Raw genomic sequence first — 16,361 nt, 5'->3', positions numbered from 1 at the left:
GTATTTCCATGAATGTGAGGTTGCTTCAGGGCAGGAAGAGTATTACGAGATGTGTGACGTTTATAGTGTAAATTAATTTTGGTGAACAGTTTTCAACAATTTCTTAACCAGAATGATAAATGTTCTTATCATAGCACAAAAAGGCGAATATATACTGGACAGAGTTAGAGATGTAAAATAATAGAACTAGTTTTTCGACTTAATCTGGCAGCTTCAGACACATTTAAATAAAAATATTTTGACACAATCGCGTTTCTTACTTGTTAATATTAGTACCCATGCCCTCTAATATAGTGTACGTGTCAAGTAACGTAACATGATACATAATTTTATCTCTCAGTGACAAATCTATCCTCGGAAATTTCATCGTCGCAGAAAAACTGTTTTAGCTGTTACAGGCTCTTCAGCCATATGGTATTATAGATTGTTTACTACGACTAGCGAATCTTTTTGATTTTGAGCACAGGATCAAGGACTTTAGCGTTGTGCAGTTGTCCCAACACCTTACAGCTACGAGTGCTCACTTGGCTGGAGAAGAAGGTTAACTCGTGAAAAAGAGCTAATGTTTCAAGACAGATTTTTGTTGTCTCGGGTAACAACTGACCGGTAGAGGGTTTTTCATTGTCTTTCGAACCATGTTGCTTATATCGTGGCAACGGATAAAGCTTTCACAAAACAACAGGATGACCATTAATTAGACTTATCGTATACCTTCTTATAAAATTTGAACCGATTCGCACAAGTCTGAAACACAGATGGGGGACGTGTAAAAAATAGCCATTAAGAAAGTGTTTTTAACACGTAAAATACGAATGAAGCTAGCTTTTTGAAAGCATCGTAAGAATGCATTTTTTAATTATTTTAATCACTTTAAACCGTTCCCCGCATTGAATTCAAGTAAGAATGAGTTTTACGAGCTACATTCAGCTCGGCTTTAAACCATCGCTTCTCGACAGAGATCAAAGATTATTGGATACAAAAATTTCTTTTGTGTTTATCCATCTATCTACTTAGTGAAAAGTTTGAAGTGATTTTTACAAGCCTAAAATAGAAAAGAGTAGCACTTCAAAAACCTCCCAGGTAAACGTGTTTTTAGCACGTATTTGCACCTAAAATCCGAACGGTGCACCTGCAAATTGTGCCATTAGCTGAGCGTTAATTTCAGCCCAGTTAACTTCTTTTGATAAATTTACTAATCAGTTCGCACAATATTCCTGGGCGCCATTTCCAGTTCGTTGTTCAACGTTTACTTAATATAATATAGCTACAGTAAGACAGATGTTCGAATGGCTATACAAATGGCCGCTAGTTCGGGCTAAACCAGGTCTCAGCCCAAATACGAACCAAGCACCAAGACCCCCTTCCCCGTCCCCAGACCTCAAATAGAGATTCTGGACGTGTGCCTCTCAAACACATTTGTTACAGCTCTTCCGTGCTGTAATGCTATAACGTCAGAATTATCCACCAAAAAGCTGCTGCAGCTATTCATCCTTTATTGTCGAGACTATGTTTGATCGAATTATCTTTTCCTGTAGAAGAAATTTACCATTACAGCAAACTCTTAGTCATTAAGAAAATGACTTGTGAAATTCACAAAACGAAAGATGAGGACTGTTACAAACCAACAGTTTGGTTCACCTGTGCGAATATATATTTTATTCAGTCCTTACATGATATTAAGAGCAACTTTTACTCCTGAAAAATTTGCAATATATTCTTCGAAAAATCGGTTTTTTATTTTTACCTTATGGATTTATAAATAAACTCTGTTCGTGTACGTACCATTTAAGACGGGCTGTTGAATAAGATTAAAGTATCTGTTAGGACGTAATACGTCTTAGAATTCCTACTTAGTTTGACGTTTTTAACAACAAAATGCTACTACGTGGAGAAACTAATGACAATCTGTCCTTACGGTCTTACTTAGGATTCAATGTTACCTTACAAAAAAAAAGTGTGTGAAATCTTAAGGGACTTAACTGCTAAGGTCATCAGTCCCTAAGCTTACACACTACTTATCCTAAATTATCCTAAGGACAAACACACACACACCAATGCCCGAGACAGGACTCGAACCTCCGCCAGGAGCAGCCGCACAGTTACCTTACATTTTAAGAGTATGTAGTGCTGTGAACATATCCTACAACAGCTTCTGCAGAAACTTCAGCGAAAAATGAGAGTCAACTCTATTTATTGTAACTGTCATTTCCTATTTAGGCTCGGAAGCAAAAGCGAAGTCTGAGTAACAGGAGCAGCATCAAAGGGTAATGGTTAACTACTACTATTATGGTCGGTACTGTTAAGCGTAGGCAGTACAACGAATTAGTGGAAAACAAACATTACTAACATGCAACGAAAACAAGTTCCAAAGAATTGGTACATATTCTAAAAATCTTTAAGTTGATTCAGTGCTTGGTGTTATTAAGGGCGTGTTAAACTTCACAGTCTATATATAATCAGAATAAGAAAAGAGGAGTACTCTATTTAATCGCCACAAGAAACAGAACCGACCTGAGGGAGATTAAAATCTCTTGCCGTCTTGTACGAGGAAAAAAAAATGTAATATGGGGAGAAAACTGCGCCATAATCCCGACGCAATGTAGGTTTCAGCTGGGAATACCCAGAAGTGTCTACAGTTAAATAATTCATGCTATTACGCCGGAAGTAGAGGAGAGGCCGAGTTCATCTGGCTAATCTTCTACAAAATTAACAGTCTTGTACTTCTTTAAACATTCACGTATTATCAGAAGGAATCGCAGGGAGCGAACTGCGTGAAAATGAACAATCTATTTCGTACCCACTATACAGGGCAGATCCGACAAAGGAAAATGAATGAAAATGTATTTAGTCGTCTTCTAACTGTACATTTATTTTTAATTTAAGAAGAAGAGGTTGCTGCAGCACCTGATAATTTTTCAGTAATTCGTTGTTTAAGAAACAAAGTCGTGGCTCTGATGGAAAGATATAGTGAAATCAGATGAATACTCACTTTCTAAAAATTTTACACATTTTCGGATAATGCGAGTAACAATTGCTTGTAATGCCCGACACTAATTTAGCTAGGATAGCTGTTCAGCTGGTTTATGTAGTTAGTCATTTGCCTCATTCTGAACGTTTCGACGGAATTTTTGACGCACGATTTCCTTTCTATACGAAACTTCAAGAAAGAAAAATGCTTTTGACAGAAGACTGTAGTTAATGAAGAAGATTTCACATAAATATAGAGTGGATCCTGTAGTAATGTGATTGTCGCTTACTTTCTGTTTTGGATCTTTAGTTAGCGTGTTCTTGCTGATATCCAAACATTAATACTTTATTTTCGTTTAGTAACACCTTGTGACTGTTTAAAGAATGTAAAATATATCAAGAATGCCATAACAAGGGGTGATGTTTAATGGAGTGTTCCAACTCAAACAAATTTTCTAAAGATGGATAATTGTTTTGTTACGTAATTATATAACTCATTTTTGCCTGGTTCAGTTATTCTAAAGACATTATCTCCATTGTATTCAATTTAATTCTGCAAGTGATTTTTCTTAATATTCACGAAAAATATCTACCAGCGTTCTGACAAGGAATTAATGTCGCGTATAGTGACATTAACTTAGGCAATTAAAATGATGTGAAGGAAAATGTGGAGTAACAGCTAAAGGCTTAAGAACTGTCGAAGTAGAATCATTCTTTTACAAGGAGGAAGTTTGAAGTTTAGTTCTCTCGATAATGGATGAACTCTAAGTTCAGGATTAAATGAAAAGACCTAAATGAGCAGAAGTATTTCTAAAGGTACAACCCAACAGTTACCGGATATTCCTTAGTATTATCGCGAGGTACATAAAACAGTTTGAATACTCTAATCTCCCTCTCCCAAAATACGAGTCCAGTAAACCATTGTGTTATCCTGAGTACGAACTAACATCTTTTACAGCTTTGCTTGCTGATGATGATAAAGAACTTTGGTCCAAGAACATTTGATATGAATCGTATAAGTGATAATGAAAATACGAGTATTTCATATTTATCTAACCTTAAAAATTCCAAGAAGACATAAGCTCACTTGAGAAAAATTATGAGAATTAATGAGCATTTGAGAATTCACGGGGACACCTTCAGCCTTTGTAAAGACATGTAAACACATGGCCATTAATTCTTGCTTGCAGGCTTTCGCATACAAATATAGCAACACCACATTTGTTAATGGTACACATCAGTCTCCCAGACCGTTGCCTGATATGTTTGCTGCTACCTTACAGCTACCTGAGTTATATAATCACGAACGCCAACCCGAAGCAGCGAGATAAATGAATGGTTTGTGATAAGGAGAGGGGTACCTCGCACACACAGGTTAGTATAACATATCAAATACTGCTTCTGTGTGCGAGAAGTGGCAGTGGCATTTCATTTCCCCGCTCACGCTCATTACCGACCGTAATATTACAAAATAACATAAGTTATTATAGGGGCAGTCCCTTGCTTTCAGGATATTGTGACGAGTGCAGGTCATGTCGCTGGTGTTGGTCGAACCTAAATCGCGTACTAGATTGAAATGGTAGTTTAATTAACATTGCCAACTGAGACGTAAAAAATCACGTAGAAAATAACATTGAATGGTGAACGAATGTTTCATCTTTATTGTGGCAATAATTGTAGCATTAGACTTGATTAGATAATGACGAACAAAGCTTGCGTTGCGCCACTCTGTCATTGCACATCACTGTGATGGAAAGCAGGGCTATGCCAGCTTTCTCGCCACACGAAATTCTCAGTACTGTTTAGGCAATCGCTGATGGCCTTACAATTGCGACTTATTATCTAAACATGACAGGAGAGGAGAATCCCTTATGAACGTGCCAAGTAGCACTTCAATATCCTTGCGTTTAATGAGTAAAATCCCACACAGAAGAGTATTTTAACACGCTTCGTTAAATGGGTATGTTTAATGTTCGCGTGTGTATTTAATTTCCCATGGGTTTCGAGAGCTGATAGAGAGGCGCTGTGAAAGCCGTTACCCTGAATTAATGGCTCCCGCGAAGGCTCCTTGGATTCTGCTGTTACAGACATATTACTCTGATGGAAGTATGACAGTTACACGTACCGACTTAACTGGCGGTCACAGGGTCTCAACAACATAGTCTGCTTTTACCAGACGATATTGATACTTGGTTACAGGCCTAGCAACCTCTTCCTTGGTTTATTATTTAATTCAAGTTTTACGAATGTGACACGAGAAAGAGGGCAACGTTGGAGGAGCTCGTACGCTGAAGAGAGGCTCGTGAGTTTTACAGATTACAGTGTCGCTCATCTCGGAGACCCGTCCAACAAAACATGTGGTTGCGAGTCAAGAGTGATACTGTGCGTGCCTGTAACCCTTTTATATGGGGGTGGTTTGATAAGTGTGGTAAATTTCAATGAAAGAATGTAACATTTTTGTTGCGTCCTCCTGGTTGGTAAGGATGATTATTCCAAGGTTCGTATTAAGAACTTCAACAATATACAATGTACTTTTCATTGTTCACAGCCATCTGAATTGATCAGTGTGTCGCCTGCGACTGAAAATGGAGGAAACTGCCTTTCTTGCTGTTACCAAAATTTTCGTTTGAAGGGTTAGACTACCGCACAAATAAAAACAGAATTGGTTGAAGTTTATTCTGTACCATCATTAGAGACTGTTTACTTTTGGATTAATGAGTTGAAAGTGGTAGAACAGGCACCGAAGACGAAGTGCGCTCTGGCTGTCCTAATTGAAGTCGCTACAAAGGAAGCAATTGACAGAATCCAAGATATCGTAATGGAAGACAGACGAATAAAAAGTTGTGACATTTCTTAGACTATAGGCATATTTAATGAGAGAGTGCTTAATGTCCTGCACCGAATATTGGCTATGGAAATTTGGAAATTTATGGTAAGATCTTACGGGACCAAACTGCTGAGGTCATCGGTCACTAAGCTTACACACTACTCGATTTACCTTAAACTAACTTACGCTAAGGACAACATACATACCCATTTCCGAGGGAGGACTCGAACCTCCGACAGGAGGAGCCGCGCGAGCCGTGACACGACGCCCCAGACCGTGCGGCTGATTGCCTATGAAGAAGCCTTGTGCGAGGTGTGTACCGTGTCTGCCTACAGTAGACCAAGAGCGCACACAGCGCAACATTTCAGCGCAATGTCTGGTGACGTTTAATCGCAATCCACAAGGTATTTTTCACTAATCTGTGACTGTTGATGGAATGTATCCATCATTACACACCGTCGTCCAAACGGCAGGCAAAACAATGGAAAAAGACTGGTGGAAATGCACTAAAGACGGCAAAGACCATTTTTTTCAGATGATGAGGTGATGGCTATTATTTCTCTGGATTCACAAGGGATAGCCCTCATAGATTACTTGGAAAAGACAGAACCATAACTGGACTCTATTACGCTTCAATGTTGCATCGTTTGAAACTTGCGTTGACTGAAAAAAGACCGAGGTTGGCACGCAAAAAAGTGCTCTTCCACCAGGATAATCCACCATCGCTGAACCACGTGTATGTACCCCAGAGGTGTATGGCTAGAAGTAAAGTTAGTTGTTTAGGAAAGTAACGTTTTTTTAACCAGACTTATCAAACTACCCTCGTATAGAGACGTTGTATTGTGCATTGACACAACTTGTACAAATCACCCCAAAATTTGTACATAAGTGTAAAGTTTCATGGAGAAATGGTAATAAGGGCTCAAAAGAATAAGACAAAAGCTATAATTTATCTTATCCACTGCATATTACTAAACGGTTAATCCAGTCACCTAAACCCAGTCCCACGTTGCCTATCTAACGACTTTTAGGGGGCAATGAAAATTCAGTTTTCAGTACTTCCTAGAATTACTGAGACAATTTCAAAAATTTTAAATTTTGTCATAATTTCCTTAACAAGAGGTAAAATCTTATGTTGAAGTTTGTGCACAGTAAGCATTAAAACTGGGAACTGTATACACGTACTGAGGCAGCGTAACTGATGGTGTGCAAAATTACCCGGCCTACATTCATTCTGCATTGAGAATGAGACTACTGAGCGACTTCCAACGAACTTTACACATAACTTCAAACCTTTTTAGGTCTTCTCCTCCCTGATGCCTCTCACAAATTACTGAAAGGAGAAAAAGTTTATCGCTTACCGTAGTTTCGCTGTTCATATACTAGAGCTACAGCATCAGGCATCATGTTTTAATTCATTACTAATTATATTCCCAACACATTTTACAGACATTATCGACATCATGTACTTAGAAAGGTATATCATTGTACGACAAGTAGTTCAGGAGATATGACGTGGTAAACGTTGAGACACGTAAAGCGTTAACTTGCCTTAAAATGGGCACATATTATCTGCACTATACTCATCCAGTGTCTGATAATGAGTGCGCTTAGCGTTTTCCAACAAACCATAACAAAATTTCAAACCATTTCTAAACTCTTTCTCGCAGCCACACAAAGCTGTTTTACACAACAGAGTTTGATTATTTAAAACATCAGGAATGGAAAACTACTGGCTATATCTACATGGTATTTTACATTTCATATTACATATTCTAGCGTTTCTAGATGGGGCTTAGTAGATCTCGTTTTGCAGAGTAACTCATGTCCGGAAACGTCATCCACCGACGCTACAAAGCGTCAAAGCTGTAGGAGCCTGAGCCTGTAAATATACACTGAAGCGCCAGAGAAGCTGGTATAGGCATGCGTATTAAAATACAGTGATACGTAAAACAGGCAGAATACGGCGCTGCGGACGACATCGCCCGTAATAAGACAACAAGTGTCTGTCGCAGTTGTTACATCGATTACTGCTGCTGTAATGGCAGGTTATCAAGATTTAAGTGAGTTTGAACGTGGTGTTATAGTCGGCGCACGAGCAATGGGACACAGCATCTCTCAGGTAGAGATGAAATGGGGATTTTCCCGTACGACCATTTCACGAGTGTACCGTGAACATCAGGAATCCGATAAAACATCAAATCTCCGGCACTGCTGCGGTCGGAAAAAGATACGGCAAGATTAAGACCAATGACGACTGGAGACAAGAGTGCAACCCTTCCAGAAACTGCAGCAGATTTCAGTGCTGGTCCATCAACAAGTGTCAGCATGTGAACTATTCAACGGAACATTATCGATATGGGCTTTCAAAGCCGATGGCCCACTCCTGCACCCTTGATGACTGCAAGATTCAAAGCTTTACGCCTCGCCTGGGCACGTCAACACTGGAAACATGTTGTCTGGTCAGACGAGTCTCGTTTCAAATTCTATCGTGCGGACGGACGAGTACGGGTGTGGACACAACCTCAGGAGTCTATAGACTGTTCAAGTTGGTGCAGTCCCTGTAATCGTGTAGGGCGTGTGCATTTGGAATGGTATGGGACCTCTGATACATCTAGATACGACTCTGACAGGTGACACGCACGTAAGCATCCTGTCTGATCACCTGCATCCATTCATGTCCACTGTGCATTGAGACTTGGGCAATTCCAGCATGGTAATGCGTCACCCCACACATCCAGAATTACTACAGAGGGGCTCCAGGAACACTCTTCAGAGTTTAAACACTTCCGCTGGCCACCGAACTCTCCAGACACGAACATTATTGAGCATATCTGGGATGCTTGCAGCGTTCTGTTCAGAAGAGATCTCCACCCCCTCATACTCTTACGGATTTATGGATAGTCCTGCAGGATTCATGGTGTCAGTTCCCTCCAGCACTGATTCAGACATTAGTTGAGTCCATGCCACGTTGTGTTGCGGTACTTGTGCGTGCTTGCGGGTGCCCTTCACGATATTAAGCAGGTGTACCAGTTTCTTTGGCTCTTCAGTGTAGGTGTACACAGGATGATTCTAAGATATGTTAAAAAATTTTCAAGAATTGTGGAGAACGATAAATGTATCAATCTGAGGAAAAGGGCCGGCCGAAGTGGCCATGCGGTTCTAGGCGCTGCAGTCTGGAAGCGCGAGATCGCTACGGTCGCAGATTCGAATCCTGCCTCGGGAATGCTAAGTTCTAGGGGACTAATGACCTCAGATGTGGAGTTCCATAGTGCTCAGAGTGATTTGAACCATTTTTGAGGTAAAGGTCGCTGTACCAGAAACGAACGAGTCGAAAGTTATAAGCGAGAACCGTTCTGATACCTCCGACAGCGGAATACATATTGTAAGTAGTCTGTTTATGTGTCTGTACGTTGGCAGCGCGATAGACTGCATTAACAGCACTGAAAGCGCTGTGCGCCCTCTGTAAGAGACTCTGTGTGGCTGGTCGGACTCGTTGGAAGTGATGGAAGTTGGAGGTAAACAGCCAGCAGTGATGGAGGTTAGAACTTTATAGTTAGCAGTGATGGCGCTTAGAGGTCTGAAGTGTTAGCGCGAGCGGACGGTCTGGACGTGTGTCCGTCATGGAAATTTAATTTTGTTGATGATTATATAATTTTTGGAACTGGATGTCACGGACGATTATATATATTTTTGAACTGGATGTCACATTACTAAGGTAAAATTTGCTAAATACATTGTTTGCTCTGCAACGAAATCTTTTCTTTGCTAACCACATGCCTATTAGTAGTTAGAGCGTACAGTAGTTAGAATCTTTTTATTTAGCCGGCAGTATTGGTGCTTGCTGTATCGCTGTAGTTCGTGGAATGAAGATTTTCTGTGAGGTAAGTAGCTTATGAAATGTATGGGTTCTTTTAATTTGTGTTAATTATCTGTGCTGTGAAATTGGGTATCGCTGTATATTGTGGGTCATAAATGAATAGAATAACTTTGAGCTGTATTTGCCATGGAAAATTCTATAGGACAATGTTGAAATGATAAAGACAAGCAAAGAGACAATACATTCAGTTTCACTCAGAACTTTAAGAACACTGAGTAAGCATTCAGCAGTTTAAGTAAAAAAAAAATTGTTAAATAAAAAGTTTCAATGTACCGGTACTGTTGTTGCTAAGATTGCAGGGTAGGCAACTTTCATAGGTGATAGTACGGACCAAAACAACGGAGAAATGTCCAGTCAACATGGGCTAAAAATGGTATACCTTAAAAGCTATGGGAACTTATTCAATAGATGATATGTGTCTCACATTAGTGAAGATGAACAAGTGCTCTCAGCTCCTCAAGTATGCATTTTAGAGCCCATGTTGACTGGACATTTCGTCGTTGTTTTGGACCATAAAGTTGCCTACCCTACAATCTTAACAACAACAGTACCAGTATAAGCATTGCTCTATCAGTCGCATCAGAAAGGTTTTCGGCTATAGCATAGTACTCGTTCGTTTCGGTACGCGGTCTCTTACCTTTAACTGACAAATTTATCCTTCTCCATCATCCTAGAAAGTTTGTAACGGAATCACTGTACCACCCTGTATATATACAATAATTTACAGGCACCGGCGCCTATAATTTTAACGCTCTTTAATGTCGTTGGATGACGTTTCCGGAGGTGGGTTCTTGTGTAAAAACGTGGTCTACTAAGTCACCTCTACAACATCTAGAAGTGTTTATAATGAACTATTAAACACCCTATATATTGGAACTGCATAATAATTCCAAAGTGAAGAAAGTTATATGAAGATTCAAAGGCGGGATAGAGACAATAGTTTTTTTGTCTCTGCCCCAAATTTTAGACATGTCCACCAACTTGTACACTATCCTGTTTTCGGAAACAAAGAATCTGACTAGCAAACTCTTATGACTGCAGTTTCAAAGTAATGCAAGCCACCTTCCTTTATTAAGTTTGTATCATTAAAACAATTACGGATGAAATAAAGCTTAGGCAGAAATCACATGTAGAAATTATGAGGTAAAGCCGCAACTAACTGAAAATTATAAATAATGTTTGTTCAATATTTGTTGATTTCTTTCGGCGAAAATGTAACATATATTAATACATTCTGACATAACAAATAATAAACAGCTTCATGCTTTTTCGTTACAAAAAGCACTGGGAACATAATGGCAATCGAAACATAACAAAATAATTGGAGTTATATGTTAATTTCTTACGATAGAAATTTTAAAAAATCTTATTTTAAATAAAGTAACAAAATATTGCATCGTATATATTCGTATTAATATCATTTATTGCAAGAGGTTCTGCAGCCTTACCTATTATGCAAAAAGGCCTCCTCAGGAATTTTAATCGTCCAATAGCGCCTTGGTACCTAGATCTACAACCGGAGGACCACAGCCTGAAAATAATTACGTCAAATATATTCGTCAATTACGTAAAATACAGCGACAAATGAAATGAAATTGTAAATTGTGAGATTTTCCTACATAAAAGTTAGCATATTATAGTTAAGAGAGCGCCAAAATGTAAATGTTCCAGGGAATGGTGTTTACAATAATCCTCTTACACTGAGAGCTTATTTTTATTTTCATCTTTATTGAAAATTTATTAACAATGGTATTGTCGGAAAACCGATGAACTTTCAGTGTTCCTCTCTCGGTAAGACTCATTAACCACATATTTTACACATCTTAAAACTTTTGGCAAAAAAAAAAAAATATTTTTAGGTTTGCTTTGAGTAAATGAGGTTTCGTATATGTAGTGACGTGTTTTATAAATACATTTTTGATACTCTAAAATAAATAAAGACTGTAAAAATCGATAAGAAGCACGTGATCTGTTGCATCTCACAGTTCTCGTGCAACCTGTCTTACACGTTTCATCTGGTGACAAAATACCGCGCAAGGAAGATATACGAGAAGTGATCAAGAAATACGCTGCATAATTTCTTTTAGAAGCAAAGCAATTTGATTTGCTCCCCTTCAAAGTGCTGTCCTTGGTTAGCAATACAGTTACCCCACAGTCATTTCTGGAAGGGAGCTCCGCTTCTCTTTCGTGGCCCTCTCAATGTCAGGAATGGCGTCAAAAAGTTTCCTTTTAACCACGGTTTTAATTTTTGGGAATAGCCAGAAGTCGCATGGTGCTAAATCTGGTGAGTAAGGCGGACGTGGAACACTTTCTCCGGCCAAAAACTCGCGAATCAAAAGCGAGGAGTGGCGCGGTCTCTTTATTGAAACGTCGATTCGCAAAAGTCGCATTCGTCCTTGTAAAATTCTACGTTTACCACTGCTGTCCTTGAAACGAACTCTGACCGCACTATACACTCAGTAAGGAAGAAAACAATGAACAAGATTTTGACTGATGTGCCTTTCTAGAGTGCGGAGATTCACTGATTTTACATGGGGAACTGTGAATTTTCTTCTCAGGGTCATACGTATACATCCAACTTTCATGTTCAGTCACAATTTTGGACAGGAATGCCGGATTTGAATGAAGACGATCCTTCAACTCACTGCAAACTGACACACGATTTTCCTTCTGTTCATCACTCAAAATGTCTGGAGACAAATTTTCATTCATTAGTTTCATTTGCAAGTTATCAGTTAAAATGCTTGTACTGACCCGTATGAGCTGCTACGTTCAACGAGAAGCTCTCTGACAGTTATTCGCCTGTCTGAACGAACATTTTTGTCACTTTCTGCACGTTTTACTGTTTTTTTCAGGTTAATGGGCGTCCCGAACGTCTCTCGTCTTCTAACGACTCGCTTCCCTTATAAAATCGCTCATACAACTTATAAACAGTCTTCAGAGTTACAGCATCGTCGCCATACACCGTTTTCAACATTTCCTGTGTTTCTTTGGACACTTTTTTGCATCTTGAAACTGAACTGAATGTTCACACGTTGCTCAGAGTCCTTGATGAGCGACCGACGCTATAAACATAATCTCACTCTAGCGTCGCTGGACGCTGACTGACAAGTCAGAACGTGCCCAGCTTGACACTGCCTGTCTCGATGGATCAGGCTATCGGATAAATTACATCACATGGTTTAGCGTCATCAGCTGCTGCTAAAAAAGTTCATTCACCTTATTTTTTGATCACACCTCGTATTTGGCCAACTATGATAACCAGTGGTTGATTTAGAGGAGAAATACTGCCGATTAAAACGCATTAGGAGTCTTAGTGATTCTACGCCGGTATAGGAAAACAGTGTTGCTTGAGTGCAACTTTGTCACCCGAAAACAGGTAATGGACTCCGCACAATAATTTGTATCACCATTGATCAGAGACTAGGTGCAACTAACGTCACATACGTAGGATGCTGGTAACCTAACAACGCAAACGGCTTCGTTTTAAGTGGTGTGGTGATGGGAAAGTATGGGATGCTGACGAATGGTGTGGCATGCCATTTTACAATGCTCTGGAGAAGCACTATAGTATTACTCCTGGAGTTATGATGTGCGGAGGCATTGAGTATAGCTTCAGGTCACAGTTGGTAATGAATAAGGTGTCTGTGACACCGTAACAGTTCGTGACGGACACATGTGATCTCGTGTTACCTCTCATGCGACAGTGTCTTGGTGCAGGACAGTGCTCGTCCACACGCAGCACATGTCTCTATGATCTGTGCCAGTTCTTAGGATATCAAGAAACAGTTACAACAGTTGTGGGCCTGCTGGCCGCAGAAGAGTGTACATGGCTTTATGACCTTTCACATCCGAATCAGTGATTGCATTTAGCTCAGGGAAGGAGTGACGTTAAACTGATAATTGGGCTCACAGTGCCAGGTTATTTATAAATTTGGCTCGATTTTGTAACTACTGAAATAAAGCCGTATACCATCTCAGCCAATGAAATTTCATTTCGTTTTCTCATCCCCTTATGGGTGTTTAACTTTTTTGTCACGCAGTGTAGGTCGGTGTGAGGTGGAGGTTACACCATTAAGTTAAGTAACGGTTTAGACTTTGTACATAATACTATTTGTGTTTCCCTTTTTTCGTTTATAAATGTATAGCTATGGTGTTCTTTTAATCATTGACAAAGGTCTTCTTAGGCACTTGTGGGTTTTATTGTTCTGAATAAGGTTAACACTAGGTACTTTTCTCGCAATCGAGGCGGGTTTCTATGTTTTTAATATATTAACCAACAATTGCTGACGCGCTGCGATGTTGAAGGTTCTTAAAAGTGTAGGTTTAGTCTCTGTGTTTCCAGTTCGTTAGAACACATTCATCAGGTTCCTTTTACGCTACATCTGTGACATCCACTAGCTACTATAAAGATAGTATTTCAGTTAATATCTGTCACTTGGCCAGGCTTTAAGCCATTATGCAAGATGATGTGTTTATCCATCAAAATAAGAGCGACAAAATCTTCTGAAATACATGCCATACTGAAATATTACATTGTTTATTTGTTTAAGAAAAGTAGCCTTACATTTAAAATGCGTTGAAAAACTGTTACTTTACGAAATTTCGGGGTTTAAGAAAAAATCGATCAAAGTACACCTGTTTGTCTGAACCATTACTACTTATATTTGGCTTTTGTCAACAAACTAAATGTTGTATTAGGAGTGCGAAGTTCCATAAACCACATGTTTCATAGAAAGTAACATAGTTTTCATTTGTTAACTTCAATGATGGCAGCCATTTTCAATTTATGAAAGTCACAGTATTGGTATTGTGTCTTCAGGAAATATTAGGGGATATTGTCAGTTATCGTTCATTTGAACATTACAGCTGTCATATCCATGTGTAGAGACTTTTGTTATCTACTGTTAAATTTACATATTACCATCGATTTCGTTTTGTATGTGCTAATCAACAGTCTGTGCTTATCTAGGAGATTAAACAAAGGTCTTCATATATAATTCATGTCAATTTCTAAACGTGTTAAGATTAAAATATCATATGTAAGTGTAATGCATTATATTTGTTTACCATTACTTATACTTCTGGTGTAATTTTGTGTGGATTTGAGGGAGAGAAGGGCCAGATTTTTCTGTGCCTATTTTTGATCTGACATTTTACTTAATGAAGTGAACATCTATAATATTACTCTGATGTCTGTTAATGACGTTTCCAATTTGGTTTCATTCTCCAGTCTGTCATTTGAAATAGACTGTCAAAAGCCTTTTCATTGTTACTTAAAAGTCTTCTGTGCTTAAATGGTCATCGTCATATAATCTATTCTTCTTTAGCTTCTCCTGTTGCTTCTCCTTTATTAAGTCCGAATTGATATTTTTCCTAAATACCCAGCAATCTTAGGCTTTAATCTCTCCTTAATAATGTCTTCTAGAATTTTTGAACAATGAGATGGAAAATTCACCAAATTTCTATAATTAGAGCTCCAATTTATATTTTTTTCACTATGGTACTTTTCCTTTCTACAACTCTCCTTTTCCTTTATCTCAAACATTCTTTAGTAACTAACGAAGGATACTGTCTGCTCCTGTTGCTGATGCTCGTGTTGTTCAGGAATTATTCTACTGTAACCTGATAGTTATAGGTCCACTGTACTCATTCTTCACTACTAGTGCCACTACTATTACTACTACTGCTATTGTACTTATTTAATCTGAAATGTTTTCAAAATTTTCTCTATCACATGATATGTTTTGGGAAATAACCTGTTCAACGATCTGCCACAGATTCATACTGGAAGAGAATGTTACGCTCTATGACCTTAATTTTGTTGCTCCGAGGTTTGTTCTGCTTTTCCATTTCTTTTGGCTAGGTTCTGTACAACCTACAATGCATCTGTCATGCCTTATTTCTTTGTGCAACCAAGTTTCATCTGCTTTTTTAATTTCTTTGCATCCTAAAAATTGGTTTTTCCCAATCTGTTTCTCTCTGTTATGAGAACTAGTATTTCTTTGACATCTGTGGTTTCCTTTCATTGACTTTCTATATATTACTATACTCCCTGTGGCTTAGTAATATTTTCTTAATCCTTTCAATTTACATTTTCCCGTATCTTGCTTATCTTCTCTGTCTCAGACCTAAATTCTTCAGTTATGTCTACACCTTTTCTACTCGTCCCTCTCCGTCTCGGTTATATATTGTTGTTGTTTAAATCTAATATCGCACTTAGCTACAATTAGTAAGTAATCACTAACAGTCTCTAAATCTGTTAGAAATTACTAGATGAAATTTGGTTGTGTTTCTTCATTAATCAAAATATATTTCATACCAAACATTTTCTTCCAGTGCTTTGAAAGTCTATCTCTTTCTCCTGCTGCATAATGTACCCATTCATTTTTCCCATCAAAATTGATTCTCGAATACTATTATAGGCCTTTCTAAAGACCTTCTGATAAACCTATTATATCGTGTCCCACGAGGAGTGGTCAACATTCAGGGATATGACAGGAACGATTATTCGAAGCGAAATGGTCTAGTATATATGGACTCAAAAATTTATTCCTTAAGAGCTCTGAATACTTCTACATTCTCGATACTGTGAATCGAATGTCTTTTACTGGAAGCTCTTTGCTTTCCATATTTTGGGAGGCAGTAGCATGGACCAAATCAACAAAAAATTGTCTGGTAAAAACT

At 38.6% G+C, this 16,361-nt stretch overlaps 1 protein-coding gene across 1 annotated transcript in view; it reads right to left on the bottom strand.

The window, feature by feature from the left end:
- Window positions 1-16,361, bottom strand: part of LOC126175638 (potassium voltage-gated channel subfamily KQT member 4) — a 992,116-nt gene that overhangs the window by 515,681 nt on the left and 460,074 nt on the right. Inside the window, exon 3 of the mRNA XM_049922528.1 lies at window positions 11,123-11,205. Within this exon, the coding sequence (XP_049778485.1) occupies window positions 11,123-11,205 (83 nt within the window). The remainder of the gene's footprint in view (window positions 1-11,122; window positions 11,206-16,361) is intronic.

The sequence above is a fragment of the Schistocerca cancellata genome, chromosome 3, assembly GCF_023864275.1.
Source record: "Schistocerca cancellata isolate TAMUIC-IGC-003103 chromosome 3, iqSchCanc2.1, whole genome shotgun sequence".
Classification (NCBI taxonomy): Eukaryota; Metazoa; Arthropoda; class Insecta; order Orthoptera; family Acrididae; genus Schistocerca; species Schistocerca cancellata.
This window is presented reverse-complemented; position numbering and strand designations above follow the sequence as displayed.